Raw genomic sequence first — 26,203 nt, 5'->3', positions numbered from 1 at the left:
GTTTCAAAGCTTCTTGGTGTTTATCTAGACACCTCTTTATCAATGGTACCACAGGTAAAAGCAGTAGTTAAAGATTTGTTTTTTATTTTATTACATCAACTTAGGAACATTTGCGCATCGTTTACTGAAAAATATTTTGCTATTTTGATTCAATCTATAATTGTATTCTATTTAAAATTACTGTAATGGCTTATATAGCCGTTTATCTGCTTCCTCTATTGCTATATTACAGATCTTGCAAACCACTGCAGCAAAGCTATTTGGTAAGAGGCGGTTTGACCATGCTAAGCCATATCTGATAGGACTGCATTAACTTAGGTTGTGACCCCTCTAGGGATAGAGAAAGTACCTGCATATGTGTACAGCGCTGTGTACGTCTAGTAGCGCTATAGAAATGATTAGTAGTAGTAGTAGTGGCTTCCCATAAAAGCCTGAGTTTCTTTTAAGTTGGCTTGCCAGGTTTACAAGATTTTTCAAGGCTCTTGCCCTGATTGTCTAACAAGTCTAATTTCTTTTCCATTAACACCTACCACTTCTAGGGCAGGGGATTTTCGGTTTCTTTATTTTGCATCATTGCATGGAATTAAATATAAAAGCTCTTTGCAGTCAACTTTTTGTATATCAGGTTGCTCAATTTTGGTGTTCCACGTCTATTAAATTTAGAACAGTGCCAAATTATCTGTCTTTTCATAAAGGTTTGAAAATCTCTCTTTTTCAGAAATCATAAGTTTAACTAGTGTATTTTCTTTTTAGTTGCTTCTAACCTGCTTTGAACCAGTTTACTGGGAGTTGGTGGTCTATAAGTTCCATATCGTATTGTATCATATATCTCTCTTTTATGGGAATAATCGCCATCTCTCTACCTCCAGAATCATTGAAATCCTCATCCACTTCCACAACTTCCCAAATCTAAGGGATCCTCCTCATCCTGATCTGATTCTAGACTCAAACTGGACTTTATAGGAGCAGGGCTTAGAGTTGGCTTCTGAAGGACTCAAGAGTGTAAGGGAGAAAGACCATGGATAGCAAAGTGCTAACCCCAGGCTGCTTCCTTATAAATCAGCAAACCTGGTTCATCATTAACATACATTTAGGAGTAAAAAATGTGGGAGCAAATTCAGCTCTGAGAGGAGGATGCCCCATCTAGGCAGGGGACAACTCCCAGCGCAAGAGGATGCTTGGGAGAAGTGGAGTAAACGGTCCAAGGGCAAAACCCTGGTAGGGTGCTGTGTTCCAGAAAGGGCCACGATTCCTATCAAGAAAGCTCCCGATAAAGGATAAGAGCCTGCTGCCCATTCCCACAGTGTAGTTCCTGGGCCAGAGCAAGGCTGGAAAGGGGACACCGCCCTGCTGAAGCTCAGCAACTGCTACGCCCACAAACCCACCTCATCAATATCATAACTGTTGACCTCTCTGCACTGGCTTCCACTGCCCACAAAGCATCTACCTTGCCTGACTGTCCAATCATACATTTGATCTGTGTACATTAGCACCAACCGAGTTGTTTGCAGTTCTATACAGACATAAGAGAGAGTCCGTGCTCCAAGGGTTGCCCTACTGGGTCAGACCAAGGTTCCATCTTGCCCAGTATCCTGTTTGGTAAAGTCCCCAAAAGTAGCAAGAATCCATGCTACTTAACCCTAGGGATAAGAAATGACTTTCCCCAGGTCTACTTTGATAACAATTTATGGAAATTTTCCTCCAGGAATTTGTCCAAACCTGTTTTACATTACATTAACTGCTTTTACCGCTTATTCTGGCAATAAGTTCCAAAGCTTAACAATACATTGGGTGAAAAAACAATATGTTCAACTACTTGTTTTAAATGTGTTAATATGTATCTTCATGGAGTTTCCCCTAGTCTTTGTACTGTTTGAAATAATAAACAATCATAAAAACATAAGCATTACCATACTGGGACAGACTGAAGGTCCATCAAGCCCAGTGTCCTGTTTCCAACTTTTTTTCTATATATCCTATAATTTAAAAACAAAACAAAAAAACCCCAAACCTCCTTTCCTCTGATTCTACTGCTTTCTATCAGTTTTCTATTTTTGTCCTCTATAACTGTACTTTAGCATTGTTTAATAAGGATACTGTATTTCCAAATCTGGCTTTTTGTTGTTGAAGCTTCTGAATGCAGAGTTGATTGAGACTTTATTTGGCTCCATTGTACCTGGTGCCTAGTCAGTCTGTCCTTAGGGGAGGGGTTGCTTCCTGACTTGGAACTTTTGAAAAGCAGTGCCTGCCTAAAGCTAAGCTATTTTAAATTCTAATATTTAAACATTTATATTTTGGATTGTTTGATAAATTCTAAACTGCTCTCTTCACTGTGTGTCCCTCTTTCTTAACAGATTCCTTGACCTCTCTCTATCCTATATTAAAAAAAAAAAAACCTTTCCTTTCCTCTGACTTGAAGATCAACTGCTTTCTATCAGTTCTATATTTCTATCCTCCTCTGACTACATCTTTCTGTGATGAGAAAAAAGATCCTTGAGGAGAATTTCAAACAGTACATTTCTAGACATTTAAACTAGAGAGTGGGGTGATAATAAGAAGAAAGGGAATTCAGAAAGTCACCCCCAGCAAAAACATGACAGCAGTGGGGTTAGTAACCATCTAAACACAATAACACATGGAAAGCAATGAGCACAAGTGTTCGTAGCCTAAGCTCAAGATTTGCAAGCCCTGATGTTTGAAGAATAGCAACAATATCCAAGACTTGGATATTGTTGCTATTACAGAGACATGGCTCAATGACTGTCATGGGTGGGATGTGACCATACCGGGTTATAATCTTTTAGGAACAATAGGGATGGCCAAAGAGGTGGAGAAGTGGCACTGTATGTGAAAAATAATATCACAGCAGCTGAAATGCAGGGGACCTGGGGAAAGGAAGAAGCTATATGGATCGTTCTGGAAAAAGATGGAACCTGTATTCACACGGGTGTTATCTAGAGACCTCTGGTACAAATGGAGAAGCTGGACATGGATCTGATTGAAGATATCCATAAGTTTAGTATGAAAGGGAAAGCGCTGTTGCTGGGAGAGTTCAACATGCCTGATGGGGACTGGAACGTCCAGTGAGCAGAATCAGAAAGAAGTAGGGAGATCATGGATGTCTGTCAAAGTGCCTTGCTCAGACAAATGGTGATGGAACCCACAAGGGAAGGGTCAACACAAATGGAGGCAGTGTTTCCAGTGTCCAGATGGGTGCCCACCTAGGTAACAGTGATTGCACGATATGGTTTGATGAACGAAAGCAGAGTGCAGACACACAAAACTCCTAATACTGGATTTCAGACGTGCTGATTTTGGTAAAATGGGGGAATACCTGAAGAAGGAGCTGATGGCATGGGTAGGCACAGGTGAAGTGGAAGCGCAGTGGTCCAAGGTGAAAGCTGCTACAAGTATGGCAACTGATCTCTACACAAGGAAAGTAAACAAAAATAAGAGAAACAGGAAGCCTATCTGGTTCTCCAAACAGGTGGCTAAGAAAAATAAGAGCAAAAGAAGCTTCATTAAAGAAATACAGGAGGATCACGGAAGAGAATACCGGCTTAAACTCAAAGAAGCCAAAAGGGAAATATGGCTAGCAAAAGAGCAGGCAGAAGAAAAAAATGACTAAAGATGTAAAGAGAGGTGACAAGACCTTTTTCAGATATATTGGGGAAAGAAGAAAAGATAGGAACAGAATTGTAAGACTAAAAGATGCTGAAAATTGCTTTCTGAAGAGTGATGAGGATAAAGCGAACATGCTAAACAAATACTTGTATTCTGTGTTCACAGAAGAAAATCCTGGAGAAGGACCATGGTTAGCTGTGTTGCTTGTCATTGCCAGCTGTTGGTGGCAGGCAGCCGATGAGCCCGGGGTCTTCACCTGGATCAACCACTGTTCCCCTTGGATTGAGCCTGTGGGTGTGGGTGGTCAGCAGGACTTAGAGGGTCCTCTGATGAGAACACAGAGATGCCAAGAAGTAGACTAAGGCAGGGTCTAGCAGAGTGGAGCGACTCTAAACAGACAGATGTCCAATGTGATGACAGCAGGATCCGGGGCTGGGTTTATGTCATGTGGCAATCCAGGCAGAGGTCCTGTTTGCTGGATTCGAGTCGCTAATAAGGAGCGAAGGGTGTCTGATGTCAGGACATCGTCCTGACGTTTCCAGCATCCAAGGCCATGAAGTGGAAGTGCGCATCTCCCTGTGTGGTTGCTGCAGAGCCCAGAAGTAGATACGCTACAGGGAGATGCACAGGAGTGAGATGAACCGTGAGGAGGGAGCCTACAGAAACTGGACATGTCACCACAGTAGGGTGATGTGACAGAGGGTATACCTGGGAATGGAGTGGATATGCATCGTTCACAGAAGAAAGTGTTTACAAGCAGGTTGAAAATCTGGTAGTGGGCAAAGCTATGGGGCCGGACGGGATACATCCCAGGATACTGAGGAAGCTCAGAGAAGTCCCAACAGGACCTCTTAAGGATTTATTTAATATATCTTTAGAGACAGGAGAAGTTCCTCAGGATGAAAGACAAACTGATGTGGTCCGTCTTTACAAGGGAAGAAGTAGGAAACTACAAGTCGGTTAGCCTCACGTCGGTGGTAGGAAGAATAATGGAGTCTCTGCTGAAGGAAAGGACAGTTAACTTTCTAGAAGCCAACGGGTTACAGGATTCGAAGCAACTTGACTTTACCAAAGACAAATTTGATTGAAGAACTGGATAAAGGATATGCGCTAGGTGTAATCTACTTGGATTTCAGCAAAGCCTTTGATACAGTCCCTCGAAGAAGACTCGTGAATAAGCTAAGAGGACTGAACTTAAGACCCAAAGTGGTGAAATGGATTGGACACTTGTTGACTGACAGATGGCAGAGGGTGGTAGTAAATGGAATCCGTTCAGAGGAAAGGAAAGTGAGCAGTGGAGTGTCTCCGGGGTCGGTGCTGGGGCCAATTCTGTTTAATATATTTGTGAGAGACAATGCTGGAGGGTTAGAAGGAAAAGGTTGCCTTTTTGCGGATGACACGAAGATAGCCAATAGAGTGAATACCCTGGAGGGTGTAGAAACAATGAGAAGGGATCTCCAAACATCGGAAGAATGGTCAAGGGTCTGGCAGTTAAAATTTAATGCGAAGAAGTGCAGAGTGATGCCTTTTGTGTGTAGATATCCAAAAGAGATGTACCAGATAGGAGGGGAGAGATTGGTAAGCTCAGCTCAGGAGAGGGACCTTAGGGTGATAGTGTCTGAGGATCTCAAGGTGATGAAACAGTGTGACAAGGCAGAGGCCACGACCAGAACGATGCTAGGCTGCACAGAGAGGAGTATAACCAGCAGAAGAAAGGAGGTGATACAAGTCATTGGTGAGGCCCCACTTGGAGTACTGTGTTCAGCTTTGGAAACTGTATTTAACTAAAGATGTAAAAAGGCTGCATGTGGTTTAAAGAAAGGCGACGAAAATGGTATGCAGTTTGCGTAGCAATGTGTACAAGGAGAGACTTGACCTGAACATGTATACCCTGGAACAAAGAGAAACCAGGGTTGATATGATACAGACGTTCAAGTATTTGAAAAGGTATTAATACGCAAACAGACCTTTTCCAGAAACGGGAAGGAGGTAGAACTAGAGGGCATGAATCGAGGTTGAAGGGAGGCTGACTCAGGAATTTATAGACCTCTGTCATATCTCCCCTCAGCCACAGAAAAGCCCAAACCTCTTTAGCCTTTTCTCCTCATATGAGAGTTGTTCCATCCCCTTAATCATTTTGGTGGGCCTTCTCTGCACCACCATATCTTTTCTTAAACATAGACATAAAGTGACCCTTTTCCTTAGTGTGACTCCTAATGAAAAAACTAGTATTATGTAGAATTTGGTTTGTTCTTCCCAACAGGCATCATTTCACTCTCGTCCACATAAAATTTTATCTGCCATTTGGATGCCCAGTTTTCCAGCAACCAAAGGCCCTCCTGCAATTTCTCAGAGTCCACATGCAATTTGTTTTGTGTCACCTGCAACTCTGATCACCTTGCTCATCATTCCCATTTCCAGATCATTTATAAATATTAAAAAGCATCAGTCCCAGTACAGGATAGTATACACCCATGTCTGTCAGAAAAATTAGGAATTGGATCTTTGCGTTTTTTATTTACTTATTGACCCAGCAATGGAAAAATGACTCTGCTTGCTGCATGCTTCATAAAGTTCAGCTCAAGGCTCCCTACGGGTTAGAATTTTCCTTGAAATGGCCATAACTAAGGGTCAAAATTGCCCAGCCTTCACCACAGCCACTAAGACTAGCCACAGAGTTCGATGTGAAAAGAAGGCACTTTGAGGGCCCAATTCACTCCCTTCAGATCCAGGATGGGCCTCAAGGTGCCCTGTTTCTTTAGAACAACAAAGTACATTGAATATTGGCTGGTGCCCATCTTGCTGCTTGGAACCGGAAGCATAGCCCGCAGTAGGCTCAATCTGTCCAGAGTATCCCAGACAGCACTCACTTTCCACCTTGCATGGCCAGGAGACTCTACAAAGACATCCTCTCACGGCTATGGCCATGCTTTGATTCTCCGACTTAGCTCAGGGTGTCTTGGGAGCCTCAGAAACCGTCCCTGTCATGGTGAGCTGCTCATGCGACCATCTCGAGCAGCTCAGACACCCTCCAGCCCACGATGTCACAACACCAGCAGGAGCCAGCTTCCTTACATGTGTGCGCTGAAGCATTACATGGAAAGGGCCAAGCAGCCAGAGGCGGATGCATGTCGGTGCTCCCCGCTAACAGCATCCAGTAGACGTATTTAAAGTACCTGGACTCCTGCTTTACTTTCGCAACAGGTCACCTAGTATTCCTAGCATATATTGCTGCCAGCTCACCTCGCCTTATTTTCTGACCTACCAGTCCTGTTTCGGGGCCAGCCTGTCTAGCCTCTAGCCCGGTACTTCTTGCCTAGTCTTCTACCTGACTGCCTCAGTTTTCCTGTCTCCAGCCTCTGTGTTCTTGCCTCCAGAGCTACCCCAGGTCCCGGTTCTGGCGGGCCAGCCCCCAAGGGCTTTTCTCATAGCCACCTCAGGTCCTGGTTCCGCTCCTGCACCCACAAAGAAAAAGCAGGACATTTATTCCTTTCCTAGACAAACAAACTGTGCTCTTACTAATTATCACTTATGCTTTCAGACTGAGGAAAGGCAGAGTGCAAATATTCCATGTCATACACAATTTGTTCCCTTCTAGCACCATTACCTTTTGGCCTTGAGGTTTTCATTTTCTGCCGAGTTAAGCTAAGAACAATTTTTATATTTATCCAAACACTTCTGGCGCAAATTAGTGTTGCTTCAGGAAATCCATTTAAGGGAGAGGAGCTAGCATTTCTTATAATGTAAAGCTTTTGAGATTCACTTGGCTCGTGGGCCACAAAGGGGTGGATGTTCAGGAGTGGGGTAGTCATTACTACTACTACTACTACTATCTAGCATTTCTATAGCGCTACAAAGCATACGCAGCGCTGCACAAACATAGAAGAAAGACAGTCCCTGCTCAAAGAGCTTACAATCTAATAGACCAAAAATAAAGTAAGCAAATCAAATCAATTATTGTGTACAGGAAGGAGGAGGGTAGGTGGAGGCAAGTGGTTACGAGTCAAAAGCAATGTTAATTTGTTCCAGATGCGCAGTTGTAGTGGATGATGTATACCGGGATCCCACTGATAGATGTTTAGCGATCAAGGGGAAATTCCATGGAACATGTAGTTACTAAAGTGAACATTTATGCCTTTAATCCAGGGAGTTTTTTTTCACAGAGTTGAAGCCACAACCTTTGGACTTTGAAGCTGGGGCAGTTCTTTTTCTTTGAGAGGGGGGGGGGGGGGGGGGATTTCAATCTTCTGCCTGATTCTTCAGTAGACAACTCCAGGGGAGGTAGGGAGAGCCCCTTGGTAGTTTTTTTTTTTTTTTTTTAATGAATGATTGGAGCCTTAGCCTTGATAGATGTTTGGTGCATCTATTATCCCACACAATGCACCTATACTTTCTATTCACATGCTCGAGCCACATACACTAGAATAGACTCTATATGCTGTTATAGATTATGGTAGGGGAATGTTTCTGAAGCTGCTATACATCCCATCTCAGTTTCTGATCATGCTCCAGTTTGGGTAGAATTGGGTGATTGGGGGGGGGGGGGGGGAGGGAGAATCCCTTATGGGTTTTTGGAGACTTAATGAACATGTGTTGGGAGACTGTCAGGTCTGTGAGGATGTCAAGGGAATCATCAGTAACTATTTGTTAGATAATGACAAATAGGGAGGTTTCTGATGGTTTACAGTTTATTAAAATTTACTATACTGCTCAATCTAACTTGAACACCTGAGCGGTTTACTAAACTAAGTGTACATAAACAGGCAGAAAGGCACAATATGAGATAGGAAAGAAGTATATTATACACACACACATGGAGCAAGTTCAAACTAAAAAGCAGCAAATAGGGAGGATCATAGAAGGAAAATTAAAGGAAAGAGGAGAATGTTATGTTATATGATTCTTCTATTCTGCAGGGACCATTACTAGTTCTAAGCAGATCACATAACAAAACAGGACCAATCATGCTGGACTTACAACAGCATATAGTTACATGGTTATAGTTAAAACTTACTTATTTGCAAAATGCTTCTAAGAGTCTTATGGAATGTTAAGTAATTTGATATAATACGAATTGGCAATGGTAATGACTTCCGTACATAGGCAGCTGGATAATAGAAAGAAGAAAACAATTAAAAATTTTTTAACCTGTTTAGGTAACGGAAAATGAAGTAGCATATGGTGAACATATGTCAGCCTGGAAGAGCAATAATGCTCACATCCACAGGATTCAAAGGAAGGCAAAAGAGGCCAGAGTACAAGGGGGAAACAGAAACAAATACACTGGTCAGTTTCAGTATTTGAATTTCTTTACGCGGAACATCTTACAAACCCCTCGAGGGTTTACGATACTACAGTAGCCTTTGCACTTCCTTTGAATTACTGTGCATTTCCAATAGATGACATGCAACCAAGGCAGAGTTTGTTTTTTTTTCATGAGAAGCTTTTACTATGAGGCCTCAGCAGTTGACTCCTGATCAAGACTACCAAGCTGAAACATGGCCTGGGTTGAGTACAGTTGTATGGGACTTGAACTCATAATCTATTAATAGAAGGACCTTTTTATTTCATATCATCTTGATGCTCGATTTCTTCCATTCCTTTGGTTTGCTTGAGCTGTTTCATGGAAGATTTACATAGTAACATAGTAAACATAGTAAATGACGGCAGATAAAGACCTGTACGGTCCATCCAGTCTGCCCAACAAGATAAACTCAGTTACATGGTATGTGATACTTTATATGTATACCCGAGTTTGATTTGTCCTTGCCTTTCTCAGGGCACAGACCGTAGTCTCCTTTTTGTTTTGTACTTCAGCTTCCGTGAGGACCAGATGTTCTTTGGTCAGGCCGGGTATGGGCAGGGGAAAAAGGATGAGGGTCATTGTTAGAAACATAGAAAATGGTAGGAAGATAAAAGGAGGGAAGGAATGGAAGAGGAAGAAGCGAGTCGAATCCAACCTACAGAGGGTCACAGAACATTAAAGGCTTGGTTGCCTATGGGATGCTTTTAAGGCTGTAGTGTGGGGGCATCTTATCAAAAGTGGGGGTGCATAGGAAACGGGCTAAGGATAAGGAGCATTTACAACTTTGGGAGAGGCTGAGGTATTTAGAAAGGAGGCATCAAGGGACTTCTGGCAGAAATGACTCGTCCGTGGTGACCTGAGCAAACCGCAGCTTGAGAAGGTTGACTTTATACATTGCCAGCTTTGCCAAAACTATTCTGAATTTGCCAAAGCAGTTGAGTACCTTGTTGGCAGAGTGCCTTTGCGAACAATGGGCAAAGAATTTAGTTTGGAAAGTTAAAGGGTCAGAGGATGTTCTATATTACACGGATGAGAACATTTGTCGTTTTCTTGATTTTTATCAGAATCTTTATAGGGATTCTTCTTGCACATCCCCGACAGCAATTCAACAGTATCTTGATTCGGTGGAGTTATCATGTCTTTCTTTTGAGGAGATGGCTGCCTTGGATGTCTCTCTTTCACTTTCGGAGGTTGATGGGGCGAAAAGCCAGGTCAGTGGAAAATCCATGGGGCTTGATGGGTTCATGGCAAAATTTTATAAACTTTTTGCTGGTGAGGTGTGGACCCTTATTGTGTTGGGTAGGTATTGAGTTGCTCATTGGTAACTCATTGCCTCCGAGTATGGAGGAGGCAGTTATTTCGATCTTATTGAAACCTGGAAAGGATTCTGGGGTATGCAACTGCTATGGCCTATATCACTTTTAAATGTAGATGTCTAGCTTCTAGCAAAAGTAGTGGTGGAGCACTTGAACTGGTCAACCTCAATCAGGTGGACAACATTCAGTGTACTCTAAGTGTTCTTTAGGGTGCCCACCAGACCTCGTCTACGCTGGCGGTTTTGGCTGTGGATGCGGAAAAAGCCTTTGACAGGGTCTGCTGGAGCTTTCTTTGGCAGGTCTTGCATAAGGTGGGACTAGGCCCCAATTTTTGCTCCTGGATAGAGGTGTTTTATAAATAGCTTACTGCTCCAGTCAAGGTGAATGGGGGTTATATGGAATCTTTTCTATCGAGCAGGATACGCGCCAGGATTGTCCACTCTACCCTCTGCTGTTTGCATTATCTGTGGCGCCCTTTGCACGGAGAATCTGGTCTAATGAGGACATCAAGGGTTTTCTAGGTGGTAGGGGTTCCATGAAAATTGTTTTTGCAGAGGACATCCGCTTGTATGTGGAACCTGTTATCACATTGCCAAAGATTCTTCCAGAATTTTGTGCATTTGGGGACGTAGCAGGATTTAAAGGTAACTTACATAAGTCTGAGTTGATGGGAGTGACTACGCACGAGTGGAAGAGGATATTTTGCAGTGGAAGTTTCCCTTTCAATGGGACAATAAGGGTTTTTGATATTTGGGGGTGTAGGTCACAGGTAATCTGTCCCAATTATATTCTTGCAACTATGACCCTTTATTCCAACAGATACAGCAGGACCTGGGTAGGTGGATGGGAAGTGGTTACCCTGGTGGGGACATATTGTAGCCCTTAAGATGTTCTTCCTTGACTTTTATTTTTGTTTCGGACATTGCCTGTAGAGGTCCTTGTTTGGATGCTCTTTAATTTACAGCGGGACTTTCATGCTTTTATTAAGGGGGAACCCCTATGTTACCTAAATTAGTGTTATAGCAAGCTATGAAGATGGAATGTCGGGGAAAACTAATTTGTGCTGGTATTACTGGACTTTGCAATTAAGTCAATTGCTAGACTGGGAGAATGTTCCAGATAAGATGGGCGTAGTATTGGAGCAGGAATATTTTTCTTGTTTTGCATTAAAACATTCGTTGCAGCTATCTGATGGTCCTCAGTATACTTGTAAGTTTATTACTAACCTCTTTATGAAGCATCTTTTACTTGTTTGGGATAAAGTAAAGGTAAAACATGGAGTCTAAGCTTGAGTCTTGTCTCTAGCTCCTATACACTATGAGGCATAAGGGGGAACCTTTCTTCATATCTGGTGGTCTTGCTGGAAGATCCGAGTATTTTGGTCTGCAGTTGTGTCTAATTTGGGTGTGTGATTCCCTGTCGATCCTGCAGTTTGTTTGCTGGGACTGCATCATAAAAAAGGCCTTAAATGGCAGGTGCATGTTAATCACATTGGTCTGGCAGCAGCAAAATGTGCAATTGTTTTTAAATGGAAGCATTTTGACAGCCCAACACTATTGGATTAGATTTTGCATGATACAGGACTTGGAACAATTGACTGATAAACACCCTGGTCGGTTTAGCTCATCTGAAGATGAATGGACTCTATTTAGATGAGTTATTTGTCTGGGGTTGGGGGAGGGTAGGAATAAGGGTGGATTGCAGAAGAAACAAGGGCAGATACCTGTATGGATGGGGGCAGGGGAATGGCTTGTGGTATAGTTGGGTCTTGTTCTTGTTAAACTGATATACTGTTTTGTATCATCTCTTCTTTCTAATGAAAATTTATTGATACAAAAAAAAAAAAAGGAAAGGGCTCAGTTGCAATAAACTTATGTGTAAACTCCAATGCCCACAGCTTGTCCAGCTCATACACATTTTTATTTCCAAAATCAAAGTTTTATTCTTTTTTTTTTTATATAAAAAATCCCAACCACCTACTGATTATTTGTAAGCCGAGTCTATGCTATACATCATAGTAGTATTTATGTATTAAAATATAAACAAAATAAACTTCTATCCTCCTTGGGTTTGTAAACTATTTTAGACCAGTTAACTAGCTAAAGCAGTACAGAAATGCCTTATTAAATTATTTTCCCCTATATGTGATTTGATAAAAATAGTTTCTGCTTATGATATACTTATTTAACTGCAGCTCTTAGGCTGGTGCACGTCCATGGAGCTGCCCAGATATGCCCTATACGAAGAATAAAGATGGTGAATCTAAAAAGAAAATTGAACAATGTGGTAAATAGTATAAGCTAAATATTCAAAAGCTTAGATGCCTTGTACACATGCAAAATAGAGTTAACCTATCTCAACCATGTCTACACAAGTGGATTCGTAGCCAACTGAAAGTATGTGTAATTTTGTCATAGCACACAGAAAATGGAGGTATGCTGGAGACCATAGATGTATGTTTGTAAATTACACATACACAATGAATTTCCAATAAAGTCTGTGCATTGTAGGCACCCCTCTATGCCTAACCTCTGTTTCCGCTTTGAAACGAATCAGGGTATGTTCATGGTTTTAACTGCATAACAAATGGATATTTAAATAGAACATAGGAAAGTCCTCCGTGATTGAAAACTGGTGCCCGTTATATGGGCTTGAACAAAAGTACATAAGTGCCTGCTTGAAACTTTACTAATTTGTATACATGTGTATGTATATATATATATATATATATATATATATATATATATATATATAAACAAAGCTATTAAATGTTTGATGTAATTCTCTGTATTTTTCAGGAAGCATAAGTTCCTGGGTGGTAATTTTCATACTTCCAATTAATAGTGCTTTGAACCCTATTCTCTACACGCTGACAACAAGACCCTTCAAAGAAAGAATGTGTCAAATCTGGAATAACTACAAGCATCGTACATCCAAAGACAAGCAAAAAGCATACAGTGCCTCTTTATTCTGGGTAGAGATGTGGCCCCTGCAGAATACATCACCAGAGATAATTAATCCAGAACTTTACACAGACGCCTCTGAAATGTCCGTTGTCATGCACTCAACTAGGCTGAGTGCATGAGGACATGTTTCTAGTATAACATTCATGCTGCATTTTGCACCTCAATGAACTCACTGCTTCTTCCCATTGGTGAGGAAGGACAATCATGTGGCCCAGCCAAGCTGATTACTAGCTGTCAAGACTAGAAGTTACTGCAGGATGATAAAAGAATAAGGAAGTTTTGTTAAAAAATGTGCATCTGTATAGATATTTTGGATTTGTATAGACGATCTCACTAATATTTTGCAAAATTGGTCATGGTTTTGTACTTTAAGGCCAACTGTAACTCATGGTCTAGTAATCATGGTCAAAATGTAAAGAAATAAAGTGCTTCTTCCTGACCCGACCACCAAAGGTAATGGTAGCAAATGAAAGACTTAAAAGCTAACCTACCCTCCTTTACTTTTGCCTTCTACAGACGAGCATGACTGGTTAGAATTATTCACATCACTGCAAATGTTAAATATACATTGCATAGAATTATTCACATCACTGCAAATTTTACAGATATAATTTTGAAGTTACTGGAATTGCAAATCTAAGAAGAATGAAACAAGGATACGTAAAATTCACTGTTGTATTTTTTCTAAGCACCTTTTTTTACTAAACCGCTCTAGCGATTCCTGCACAGCAAATGCAACAGAACCTGTTCAAAATGAATGGGCTGTGGCGCATTTGCTGCACTGGGAATCGCTAGTGCCATTTAGTAAAAAAAAGGCCCTGAATTTGTAGTAAAAGGAGTTGCGTTTCAAAAGGAAATTTTTGCTAAGATTTAAGTGGATTTGTAGGTGGAAGTAGTTGCAGTCTTATACTGCAAGAATTAAACTAAAGAAAAACAGGACTATACCCTTTGGGTCCTGTTTACTAAGGTGCGTTAGCATTTTTAACGTGCCTACAATTAGCACGTGTGCTAACCATATAGGCGCCTACAGGGATATTATAGGCGCGTACATGGTTAACGTGCATTAAAAACACTAACGAGCCTATAACGTGGCTTAGTAAACAGATCCCTTAGTTAATACATTTCATAAAGTACCATTAAAAGTTTTAACAAATTAGAGAAATCAGAAGAATAAAGGTGTTTTTTTTCCTCTTGCAAGTTTCTCTAAAGAATAGAAAAAAATGCTACAGAACCAAGCTTTTAAAATTATATTTCATCCATTTTAATAAATGTATTTACTAGAACACAAATACAGACAAGCAGCAACTTTTTCAGCAGTTTACTCTCTATACACTGCTACAGTTCTGAAAATGAAAGCCGGGACTTCTGTTCAACCTACTTAGAAAAGTGGTCAAAAAAATGCCTCAAATCCCCTAAAGGCTCTACTCCCAAAGAACAAAGAAAACTAAGGAACAGAGGACAAAACCAGATAAAGGCAAATGCTGCACTTTTACATAAATAACAGCTTAAAATAACTTTTTACATAAATGACAGTAATACAGTACAAGCTACTGGAGAAACAGCAGTGATGGGGAAAGAAAAGAAAAAAAAAAGCAGTAAAGAGGTGGCAACAGAGAAGCATGACTAATGATGGAAGACTTGTACAAACATTAAAATCTTATGGTCTTGTCTAGTTACCATATTTCACCACTTAATTACTACAGAAATATTGGTAAAAAGGCTGCTGGAAATACCTCTAAAAATACCATATTTATGACTACCTTAAGATCAATGCTTCGGTGAACATAACTCCTGAAAACTAATCCATACTTTGGTAGTCTATTAGATATCTCAATGTGGATCTTTATAACAAGTATTCAGGGTAAGTAAGCGTTGAACAAAGGAATTGTCCATGAAATAATTCTGCCTTTGATTTCCTCAAAAAATTCTGGTTATCACATGTTGATCCTGGTCAATTCAGCTGTTGGGCTTCAAGGACTCATAACCCTCTTTCAGAAGGTCCCGCCATGTTTTGAGGAACTGTGCATTTTCTGTGCATTTCGAGGCAAGTTCTTCAACTCGGGCAGCAACTACTGTAGTGGCTTCTAGGAGCTTTGTTAAAGAATATGCAGTCTGCAATAATAAAAAAAGGAAAAAAAAACAACAGATATTTACTTAAATATTAATTGACAATCTTTTGCTAATGTGCGAACTATGGGGCCCTTTCAATAAAGCTTCGTACTCGCTAACGGACATTAGCATGCAATAAGGTCCTTATTCTATAAAGGTTATGCTCCTAAATTAGGAGCATAATCTATTTTGGAACATAACCTTTATGGAATAAAGCCCTAAGTGAAACATGACCCATAGCTATAAAATAGGACATGCAGCATTTAGTGAATTTTAATGTCAGTTAGTGTGTGCTAAGCTTTAGTAAAAGGGCCCTTATTTTAGCTATCAGCATTCAGAAGTCTACTGCATTTGTAAATGACAGAAAAATTACATTTGTCCCAACTGGTTGCTACACTGCCAGATTTATATATTACTTACAGAAAACATTTTACAAAAGTACAATCCCACTGCAGGAACCAGGAGCTACATGGCATTAGATATTTTCAGCAAAAAGCCCAGAAAGCACTACACTATGTCAGAAAATGTTTCAAATTCTGCTAGTAGGAGAACAGCTAAAGTACAGAGGCAAATGGTTTACGGTTTATTTTAAGGTTTTCTATACCGCCCTTCCAAAACAAGTCAAAGCGGTTTACAGTCAAGTTAAAATCAGAAAGGAACACCAATTACAGATAGAAAGACTGTTGTTAAGAGTAGCCATTCATGCATATAAATATAGAAATCATCCCTTGTATGCACCCACCTTCCCAAGTGGAGGAGTGGCCTAGTGGTTACTGTGGTGGACTTTGGTCCTGGGGAACTGGGTTCGATTCCCACTGCAGGCACAGGCAGCTCCTTGTGACTCTGGCCAAGTCACTTAACCCTCCATTGCCCCAGGTACAAATAAGTACCTGTATATAATATGTAAGCCGCATTGAACCTGCTATGAGTGGGAAAGCACGGGGTACAAATGTAACAAAACAAAAAAAACTCAGATCAAGCTGCTATCAATAGAAAGCTTTTGTTTAAAAAAAGGCAACTTGAGCACTACTTTTAAGGGCCCTGTTTACAAAGGCAGGCTAGCAGTTTTAGCACGCGCTAACCTTGTAGATGCCCATAATATTCCTAAGGATTAGAGGAGGTGACGGGACGAAAATTGATAAAGTTGGAACAAAAATGGATTTATAGACCGCAATCCATTACTCCAAAGGGTCTTAACAAAATACAATGGAAAGCATTTTTGTAAGTAAGTTAATTACTCAATGAAATGAGGAGTATGCCACCATTGGTCCCTTTAAGATGAAGTAAGAAGCACATCAGTCATCAGTGTCCTTTTAAAAAATGTTGGATGCCATTTTTAAATCCATTAACATAAATTGAGATGGACCTGTAGGAACATAACTTGGTAAAGGTAATTAGTAAGAAAATTTCTAAAGTATAAAGTTCATGTAGCTCTAGATTTTACGCATATGTTCTCTTGTGGACACGACACTAAGAACGAAAAGTCGGTGTTTGTCTCCCAAGGAAGCATACAGTGAAACGGAGGCGCTCTGTTGAGCAAACCAAGAAGAAAAGAATTTCCTCTGAAGCACATAAGTGTCATTTAGTTTTTAAGGTCCCCAACAGGGAATAATGATTAAAATTTAAAGTAAAGAACAGAAAAGAAAAAAGATCAATAAGAATATTACAAAAAAATTTTTAATGGATTGTAAGGAGGTTTTTTAGACCGGTGAGGAAGTTTGCACAGCAGTTTTGTTGAACCAATTATACCAACAAGCCAAGCATCTGAGGTGTTTTCCTCCTTTTAAAAGGTGAAGTAAAACCAGTAAAATCAGTCAAGCTTGCTTTTATGTGCATGTAGAGAATTCATATAAAAAATGTGACCATACCATGCCTTGTGCTTATGTTCTACTAATAAGTTAAATGAACTGGCTTTCTTCAAAGGATTACATAACCTTTTGGATGCATGACTAGGAACACACACACACACCGATTTATGCAATATCACAATTCCTCACACACAACCTTTTAGGGTGGATAGTGTTCACAACGAGCTCCTTTTACTATCAAACAAGAGAGAGAATTTTCAGTACTGGCACAGTAAGAGTCATCACAAGAAAAAAATATAAGAAAAACAATGGACTGCATTAGGAGCTTATAGCCCATTTACTTATATTTGAACAAATGAGAGATCTGCATGGAACAAAAATATTTATTTTTATTTTCACTTATAAAACCACTTGTCCCCGAAACATGCTCAAAACAGAATAATCCATTTGTGTATCTAAAATGTTAACCTGTACAAAAGTGATAAGGTACAGATTTGATTCCATGTGCCTCAATGAAAGGAGAATTTAAATTTACTTCCATTTAATTTCAGTCTATTCCATCTTTATAACCCAGGCTTTCCAAGGCACATTACAGCAGTTAAGATAGTAGGATAGTAACAGCAGATAAAGACCTGAACAGTCCATTCAATCTGCCCATTATCAATCTAAGATTGTGATATTATATACTTAACCATAGTCTTTCTTTGGTGTTTCTGGGACACAGACCATAGAAGTCTGCCCAGCTCTGCTCTTAAGGTGAACCCATCAGGAAACAGGCTAAGCTCACTTAAATTTGGCCATGTATTACTGTATTCTACAGAACAGTGTACAAAAGTGAGCACAAAATACAGAGTTTATTACCGCTGTTTCTACCACCTACAATAATGTTTATGCTGTTTTAATGGCATTCGATTTTATTTCATGACATATATGTAGACACAGTAACCTTTCAAATCAATAAAAAAAAATGTCAAATTAAAAAAAAAATCGTTTATCATCCGAGGCATTGTCTATCCAACCAGAACAGCTTTAGACTTTTTAAACATGGACCACGCATAGGCAATCCCTTATAGAAGTGATAAGTAGTAGTAGTATTTCTTACAAGTACATAAGTACATAAGTACATAAGTAGTGCCATACTGGGAAAGACCAAAGGTCCATCTAGCCCAGCATCCTGTCACCGACAGTGGCCAATCCAGGTCAAGGGCACCTGGCACGCTCCCCAAACGTAAAAACATTCCAGACAAGTTATACCTAAAAATGCGGAATTTTTCCAAGTCCATTTAATAGCGGTCTATGGACTTGTCCTTTAGGAATCTATCTAACCCCTTTTTAAACTCCGTCAAGCTAACCGCCCGTACCACGTTCTCCGGTAATGAATTCCAGAGTCTAATTACACGTTGGGTGAAGAAAAATTTTCTCCGATTCGTTTTAAATTTACCACACTGTAGCTTCAACTCATGCCCTCTAGTCCTAGTATTTTTGGATAGCGTGAACAGTCGCTTCACATCCACCCGATCCATTCCACTCATTATTTTATACACTTCTATCATATCTCCCCTCAGCCGTCTCTTCTCCAAGCTGAAAAGCCCTAGCCTTCTCAGCCTCTCTTCATAGGAAAGTCGTCCCATCCCCACTATCATTTTCGTCGCCCTTCGCTGTACCTTTTCCAATTCTACTATATCTTTTTTGAGATACGGAGACCAGTACTGAACACAATACTCCAGGTGCGGTCGCACCATGGAGCGATACAACGGCATTATAACATCCGCACACCTGGACTCCATACCCTTCCTAATAACACCCAACATTCTATTCGCTTTCCTAGCCGCAGCAGCACACTGAGCAGAAGGTTTCAGCGTATCATCGACGACGACACTTTGTTTTCAATAGTTTTTTGCGTGTACCAATGGGGCGGCAAGCTCCGTCTGCTGGCTTCAGTACCCATGAGCCGCATAGAATGAGACAGGAGACGGCAGGAGCCTAACCTCCTTTATCCAGCTCATTCTCTCTCCTCTTACCTTCTACTCTCCGGCGTGCAAAACCTTCATACCTAAATCCCCTCCTTCCCTGTTGCCGGTTTTGGGCCGGAATTTTTTTTTTTATATGGCAACAGTGCCACAGACCGAACTTTGGAGGTGAGAATTATTATATAGGATAGGATGTCCAATAAAAAAAAGTATCATCTTGTTTTCTTTTCCATGCTTTATTTCTATTGATTACGGATAGCAGAAGAACCAAATATGGTATGTAAAAAGTCCGCATCGACTTTTAAGGGGGTGTGCAGTAGCCAGATAAAAGAGTCCAAAGATGTGTAAAAAGTCCGCATCGCAAAAAAAAGTTACATTTTTAAGTTTACTAAAGGATCCGGGAGGATCCTGCAGTATCCGTCGTTTACCTGCACAAAACTTGATTTTAGAAAACAACAGCTATAATGCATAACAGTCTGAAAAGAAAACGAATTAATGAACCGCTTGCATATTCACAACTACGAGGAACAGCACTCATTAAAAGCTCGAGAAACCTCCAGCCCGGCCGCTTTACTTACATCGTCGATCTGTACCTCCAGCTCTTCCACGATCTCCTGCGAATCCGTAAGCTGCTGCTGCAGCTGCAGCTGCAGCGTCTCACTCCCGCTCCTCCGCTCAAGTTCGGCCATGTCGCAAGCAACGGATCCAATACAAATACAGCAGCACCACTTGAACAAACCCCGCTTTCTCGCTCCAGATCACAGTAAAGGGCAAAGGCCAATGACAAGAGAAAAAGAAAAGTACCGCCTCTCTAAGTAACCAATTCATTGGACGAAAAAAGGCGCTGCCTGACTGAGCCCCGCCTCCTCCCACAGAAGCGCGGGCGCGCGAAGCAATGATGATTGAAATCCGATGGGAGACGCAGATGCTTGGCGGCGTTATAGGATTCGGTGAGACGGTCGCAAATTTCGCAGTATAGAGGGTGGGTGGATCAGATTAAGGATGGTAATCTTGATCTCCTTTGCTTCTGTCTACTTGTTCTTTGCAGCCCAACCTAAGTCGGAGAATATCTGATTTTCAGGGTAAAACATAACGTTATGAAAACTTAGCAGAAGGGGCTTACATTTAGTACAGATGAAAAGTTGCAGCAGGCTTACTTGTTTATGGAAAATCAGTTAAAATACTGAGACAAAAAAAATGCAGTAAACTCAATCATGGGTTTCAGAGAATTAAGCTCTGAAAAACAGTCCAATGTGGGGTTTTGTTTTTTTTTAATAGGGGGAATCAGATTCTAGTTTTTGCAGAATAGAGCAGTGGGTTCAGGGGCCTATATCTACAGTCACGTCTTTCATTTGCCTTAGATGTGTTTGGGGTGGGGGTGGGGAGAGAAAATGAATGAAAGCAGGGAAGGGAGTAAAGGGCTGCTGTTTTGTTTTCATCACCTGGGTTCATATGAAGTTCTAACTGTTAAATGGCATAATTTTGGATAAAAGAGGCACTGGTATAAAAATGTTCATACATGAAAACATATCATGGAATTGTAGGCCTTTCTCCTGTCCCTCCCCCCCACACCCAGTGAGCTGCCTTTTAGTGATTCAGATGTCTCACTTTTTTGTTGTTGTTGTTAATTGTAGAATTGCCAGGTTACCCAGTCCTAGACTTCTGACCACCCTATCATGATGCATTGTAGGACCTGCAGCGTGGATTTCATCAATAGGTAAAATCAGTGATTATAAATCTCATGCTGCTTTGGGGTAGAGGCACACCAGATTTTGGCTTTGGTTCCAGAACTGGCCCAAAATTGGTATTCAGCCTTGTTTCTGTTTTGGCTGAAATGTCAGTGCATTGCCTGCTGAAAAACTGGCCTACCCTTTTGTTGGTGATGTAGTGGTTAGCTGGTTTTGGTCAAAAAGGCTGCCAGCATGGGTAGGAACAACTAGGGATAGTTCCTGCCCCATTTAGCCACTACACCCTGTCTCCTCAGCTCGAAACCTTGGGGTCATCTTTGACTCTTCTCTCTCCTTCTCTGCTCATATCCAGCAGACCGCCAAGACCTGTCGTTTCTTTCTTTACAACATCCGTAAAATCCGCCCCTTTCTTTCCGAGCACTCTACCAAAACCCTCATCCACACCCTTGTCACCTCTCGTTTAGACTACTGCAATCTGCTTCTTGCTGGCCTCCCACTTAGTCACCTCTCCCCTCTCCAGTCGGTTCAAAACTCTGCTGCCCGTCTCATCTTCCGCCAGGGTCGCTTTACTCATACTACCCCTCTCCTCAAGACCCTTCACTGGCTCCCTATCCGTTTTCGCATCCTGTTCAAACTTCTTCTACTAACCTATAAATGTATTCACTATGCTGCTCCCCAGTATCTCTCCACACTCGTCCTTCCCTACACCCCTTCCCGTGCACTCCGCTCCATGGATAAATCCTTCTTATCTGTTCCCTTCTCCACTACTGCCAACTCCAGACTTCGCGCCTTCTATCTCGCTGCACCCTACGCCTGGAATAAACTTCCTGAGCCCCTACGTCTTGCCCCATCCTTGGCCACCTTTAAATCTAGACTGAAAACCCACCTCTTTAACATTGCTTTTGACTCGTAACCACTTGTAACCACTCGCCTCCACCTACCCTCCTCTCTTCCTTCCCGTTCACATTAATTGATTTGATTTGCTTACTTTATTTATTTTTTGTCTATTAGATTGTAAGCTCTTTGAGCAGGGACTGTCTTTCTTCTATGTTTGTACAGCGCTGCGTATGCCTTGTAGCGCTATAGAAATGCTAAATAGTAATAGTAGTAGTAGTAGTAGTACACCAAACTGTGGGTCACAACCCTAAACAAGGTAACACATGCTGCAATGGGATGTCATGGCTCAGAAAAGTTTGGGAAGCACTGCTCTTCAGTTTTCTGTTCCCCACTGACAAAACTCCCAGGCAGCCAGAAATTCCTCCTTAGAAGTTTGAACCCACCACACCCTGCTTTCTGCTTCCTGTTGCCTCCTGCCCTTAGAACCTCCTGCATGAGCCATTCCTGCCTAGTCTGTCAGCCAATCACAGGTTGCTTAGCTGATACTAGTTTCTCTTATGTAGGAGCTTCCTCCGCAGGCATGCTCTTCTGTCCATGCATGCTAAAACATTTTTTGTTCTTTTTGCACAACAATTGTTAGAACTAACAATTGTGCAAAAAAACAAAACAAAAAAAACATTTTAGGAGGTTTTTTTTTTGATCCACAATTGTTGTGCAAAAAAAACAAAAAAAAATTTTAGGAGGTTTTTTTTTGATCCATGATTACTTTTTAACTGTGAGCTGTAAAGAAACTGAAAAGCACGGTGTGTTATCATTGCCACAGTATTATGAGATCTCTTTCCTCTGTTAACTAAGAGAGTATTGAGTTGTCTCGTATCACAAGTGAAGCAGATCTTAGTGTGTTTCTATGTCAAATATGCTCATGGCCATGCACCAACAGCTCCCGTATGCCTCTTCTGTGCAATAGCGGACACCTGCTACCAGCTGTGTGGATCAACATGGTATTTACCTAGAGCCCAAATGTTTAGGGAGCCTTGTCAGATATGCTCAGGACTCAGGGGCTGATGAAGAAAGCTACCACATGCTTTTTTGGTTTTAACAAGCAGTTTACCCACAGCCCCATATCAAACACACCAACCACACACCCCTCCCTCCACTTACCCCCTCTTCTTCCTTCCCTGAACCCTAATTCCAGTCATCCAATATCACTCTCTAGCTCCCTCCCCCCCCCCCCCCCCCCCTTACCGTTAGGTAGGAAGTATTCACAAGCAACTTGTAAACCCCTTCTCTTCTCAACAAACAGAAAAGTATAATATAATAAACATCAGCATGATAAACAGTACACCTAGACACATTGGAGCTTGGCATTCACACTGAGGAGCGTCGAAACAACTCCGAAGCTAGAGACTTAAATCATGAAACTAAAATCTTAGCTCAAACTGTGTCCAACTCTCTATACAAGTTAGAATGCGCAACAGACACAGGACAAACATTTTGCATCAATGCATCCATTGTAGGAACACCACTGGCAGAGCCTCATATTTCAGGTTGACGGTAGTTCCATGAAGGCTCGCAGGCTCTCAGCAGTCGTAAAGACCAGTGTGCGGTTGTTGTGGACTACCCGTACCTTCGCTGGATACTGAAAGGCAAATTTTACTCCCTTATCAAAAAGCTGGGAGCAGAAGGGCACCAACACCCTCCACTGCTCAGATACCTTAAGGGAATAGTCATGAAACAAAAGCAGCCTGGAGCCCTTGTAATCCAGAGTGCACTTCTTTTTGTACAGTTCCATAATCTTAGCTTTGACTGCGTAATTGAGAAAACGAGCAATGCCAGGGCGCAGCCTGGCACTATCCTCCCTCCTGCTCCCCACACGATGCACTCGCTCCACGTGCACTAGGCCTTAGGTAGGCCAACTACTTCCGGCAGCCATCTCTCTGTAATTTCCAGTAAGGCCAATCATGCGGATGTTATTTATTCTCCCCCTGTTTTCATGGTTTTCAACTCTCTCTGACAATTTTTGGCACTCCAACTCAAGTGCTCCCAACCTGTTCTCCATTGATTGAACTTGGGTCCTCCGCCTGCCCTGCCACCGAATTTTTTAACTCATCTAAAGCGGCATGCAGTTTAGCAAGTTTCTCGTCAAGAGGTTAGACATATGTCTCATTGATATACGAGTGGTGTCTTCTGCCATCGCATGCGCCACTGGGGAGTCTCGTTGTGAAGCCGCCATCTTGCGTGCACTGCTTACTGCCTGCTCCGTGCCCAAACGCGCTGATCGACTTGGCATGCCCAACTCTCCCAGCGTGGGTTCTGCTCGCCAGTAGTGCCACGGTCAATTGTATTAGCAGTAGGTCTGATTATCCATGTCTCCTCACCCCGCTGAGCGTTAAAAGTTGAGGTTTTTCATACAAGGGGGATGGAGCCGAGCTTTCAGGCATCCGATCAAGGCGCTGCCATCAAGTGACCCCCTAAAGCTGATATTTTGCTATTTAATTAAAACCACAGGTCTATCTGGGAAATTGCTTTGCCAATGATGATGAAGCCCTGCTCAACCAGCCAACAGCTGGGAGCTTCTTCAGGTTTTTTCCTCCCTTTATACTATTTTTAGAATCTTCATTGCTTATTTACTGTCATACAAGGAATCTTTTATTTGTGTTGTTAGACACTATAGATTCTTTTCCCAAATAATTTTTGTAGTTTGATAAATATAGGCAATAACATGCATTACTTGCTCCTTAGCATCTATTAAAGGGCTCTAGCACAAGTTTTGTTGTCATAATGCAGGTTTATTTATGGAAACCCTAGAGGTGGTTTTAGCATCCAGGAGGGCTCAGGCTGCAAAGCCATGGTCTAATGTTCCTGAAAGGGGTCAGGCAAAGTAACCTTGAGGTGCCCCCTGAACCATCGCTACTGAAGCACAAATCCCCTGTTGAAGCCCCCTCCCCCCAAATAGAAGGACCCCAACCTGAAGGGGTCCTTAGTGAGTGCTGAGTTACTCTGAGACTTCTGCTTGCCTTTATTTATTCATTCCTTAGACTACATTATCTGCATTATTCAAGACTACTACTACTACTACTATTTAGCATTTCTATAGCGCTACAAGGTGTACGCAGCACTGCACAAACATAGAAGAAAGACAGTCCCTGCTCAAAGAGCTTACAATCTAATAGACAAAAAATAAAGTAATCAAATCAATTAATGTGTACAGGAAGGAGGAGAGGAGGGTAGGTGGAGGCGAGTGGTTACGAGTCAAAAGCAATGTTAAAGAGGTGGGCTTTCAGTCAAGATTTAAAAGTGGCCAAGGATGGGGCAAGACGTAGGGGCTCAGGAAGTTTATTCCAGGCGTAGGGTGCAGCGAGACAGAAGGCGCGAAGTCTGGAGTTGGCAGTAGTGGAGAAGGGAACAGATAAGAAGGATTTATCCATGGAGCGGAGTGCACGGGAAGGGGTGTAGGAAAGGACGAGTGTGGAGAGATACTGGGGAGCAGCAGAGTGAGTACATTTATAGGTTAGTAGAAGAAGTTTGAACAGGATGCGAAAACGGATAGGGAGCCAGTGAAGCGACTTGAGGAGAGGGGTAGTATGAGTAAAGCAACCCTGGCGGAAGATGAGACGGGCAGCAGAGTTTTGAACTGATTGGAGAGGGGAGAGGTGACTAAGTGGGAGACCAGCAATAAGCAGATTGCAGTAGTCTAAATGAGAGGTGACAAGCATATGGACGAGAGTTTTGGTAGAGTGTTCGGAAAGAAAGGGGCAGATTTTACGGATGTTGTAAAGAAAGAAACGACAGGTCTTGGCGATCTGCTGGATATTCAAGACATGCTAGATTTCTTTTGTAGATTTGCATTTGTCCTGTGTAACCTGGATTTTTGGATTTGGTAATTCTCAAAGAATATACAGTGGAGGCAGTAGTAGGAACTCATGCTTTTTTCAACTGTAGTTTAAGGCGAATTAAAATCGGGGTATTTCCCTATTCCTCGAAGGCTCACAATCTAATTTGTACCTGAGGCATTGGAGAGTTAAGTGAATGGCCCAAGCTCATAAAATTCCCCAATGGGATTTGAACCAGGCTCCCTGGTTCTCAGTCCACTTCTCTAACCATTAGGCTACTTTTCCACTCCAGGTAACTTAATAGCTAACTCTATAAGTTCCCCAGACTGAAAACTTCCTTCACTTTAGTATGCGCACACCATGCAATTATACCAGTGGGCTTCTCCACTGTAGCCGAAATTTCAAAGGGAAGCTCTATTTATGAGACTGCTCACCTTATCACAAAAGACACAAACATACACGTGCATGCATGTTCATTCTTCAGTCACACATATGTACACTGTCATACAAGCATGCACACACGTGTGCACGGTCTCATTCTTCAAACATACATGCATATTCTTGCTCTTCAGATACACAAATGCACTTGCATACACTGTTGTCACTTTTGATATGCTCTCTCTCTCCCCCCCCCCCCAAGTGTCTGACAGCTGTTAAGGCAAGAGATTGAAACTGCTGAGCAGATTGTACAGGCTGGAGACAATTAAGGCTTGCCCGGGGGCATGCTATTTTATGGTGGCAGAAATG

General features: G+C 41.7%; 2 protein-coding genes across 2 annotated transcripts in view; one reads left to right on the top strand and one right to left on the bottom strand.

Moving 5' to 3' along the window:
- The window catches only part of RXFP1 (relaxin family peptide receptor 1), a 116,646-nt gene extending 103,316 nt beyond the window's left edge, over positions 1 to 13,330 (top strand). The window contains exon 18 of the mRNA XM_030192229.1: positions 13,044 to 13,330. Within this exon, the coding sequence (XP_030048089.1) occupies positions 13,044 to 13,330 (287 nt within the window). The remainder of the gene's footprint in view (positions 1 to 13,043) is intronic.
- Positions 13,331 to 14,448: 1,118 nt separating this feature from the next.
- On the bottom strand, positions 14,449 to 19,861 carry C2H4orf46 (chromosome 2 C4orf46 homolog). Its single transcript, XM_030192680.1, has 2 exons — positions 19,677 to 19,861; positions 14,449 to 15,323 (listed from the first exon to the last, which is right to left on the bottom strand). The coding sequence occupies exons 1-2, from the start codon at positions 19,785 to 19,787 to the stop codon at positions 15,168 to 15,170; spliced, it is 267 nt and encodes an 88-aa protein (XP_030048540.1). The 5' UTR covers positions 19,788 to 19,861; the 3' UTR covers positions 14,449 to 15,167.
- Positions 19,862 to 26,203: the final 6,342 nt, after the last annotated feature.

Source organism: Microcaecilia unicolor, chromosome 2 (genome assembly GCF_901765095.1).
Source record: "Microcaecilia unicolor chromosome 2, aMicUni1.1, whole genome shotgun sequence".
NCBI classification, from domain to species: Eukaryota; Metazoa; Chordata; class Amphibia; order Gymnophiona; family Siphonopidae; genus Microcaecilia; species Microcaecilia unicolor.
The sequence above is the reverse complement of the archived record's forward strand: the minus strand, read 5'-3'. Positions and strand labels throughout refer to the sequence as shown.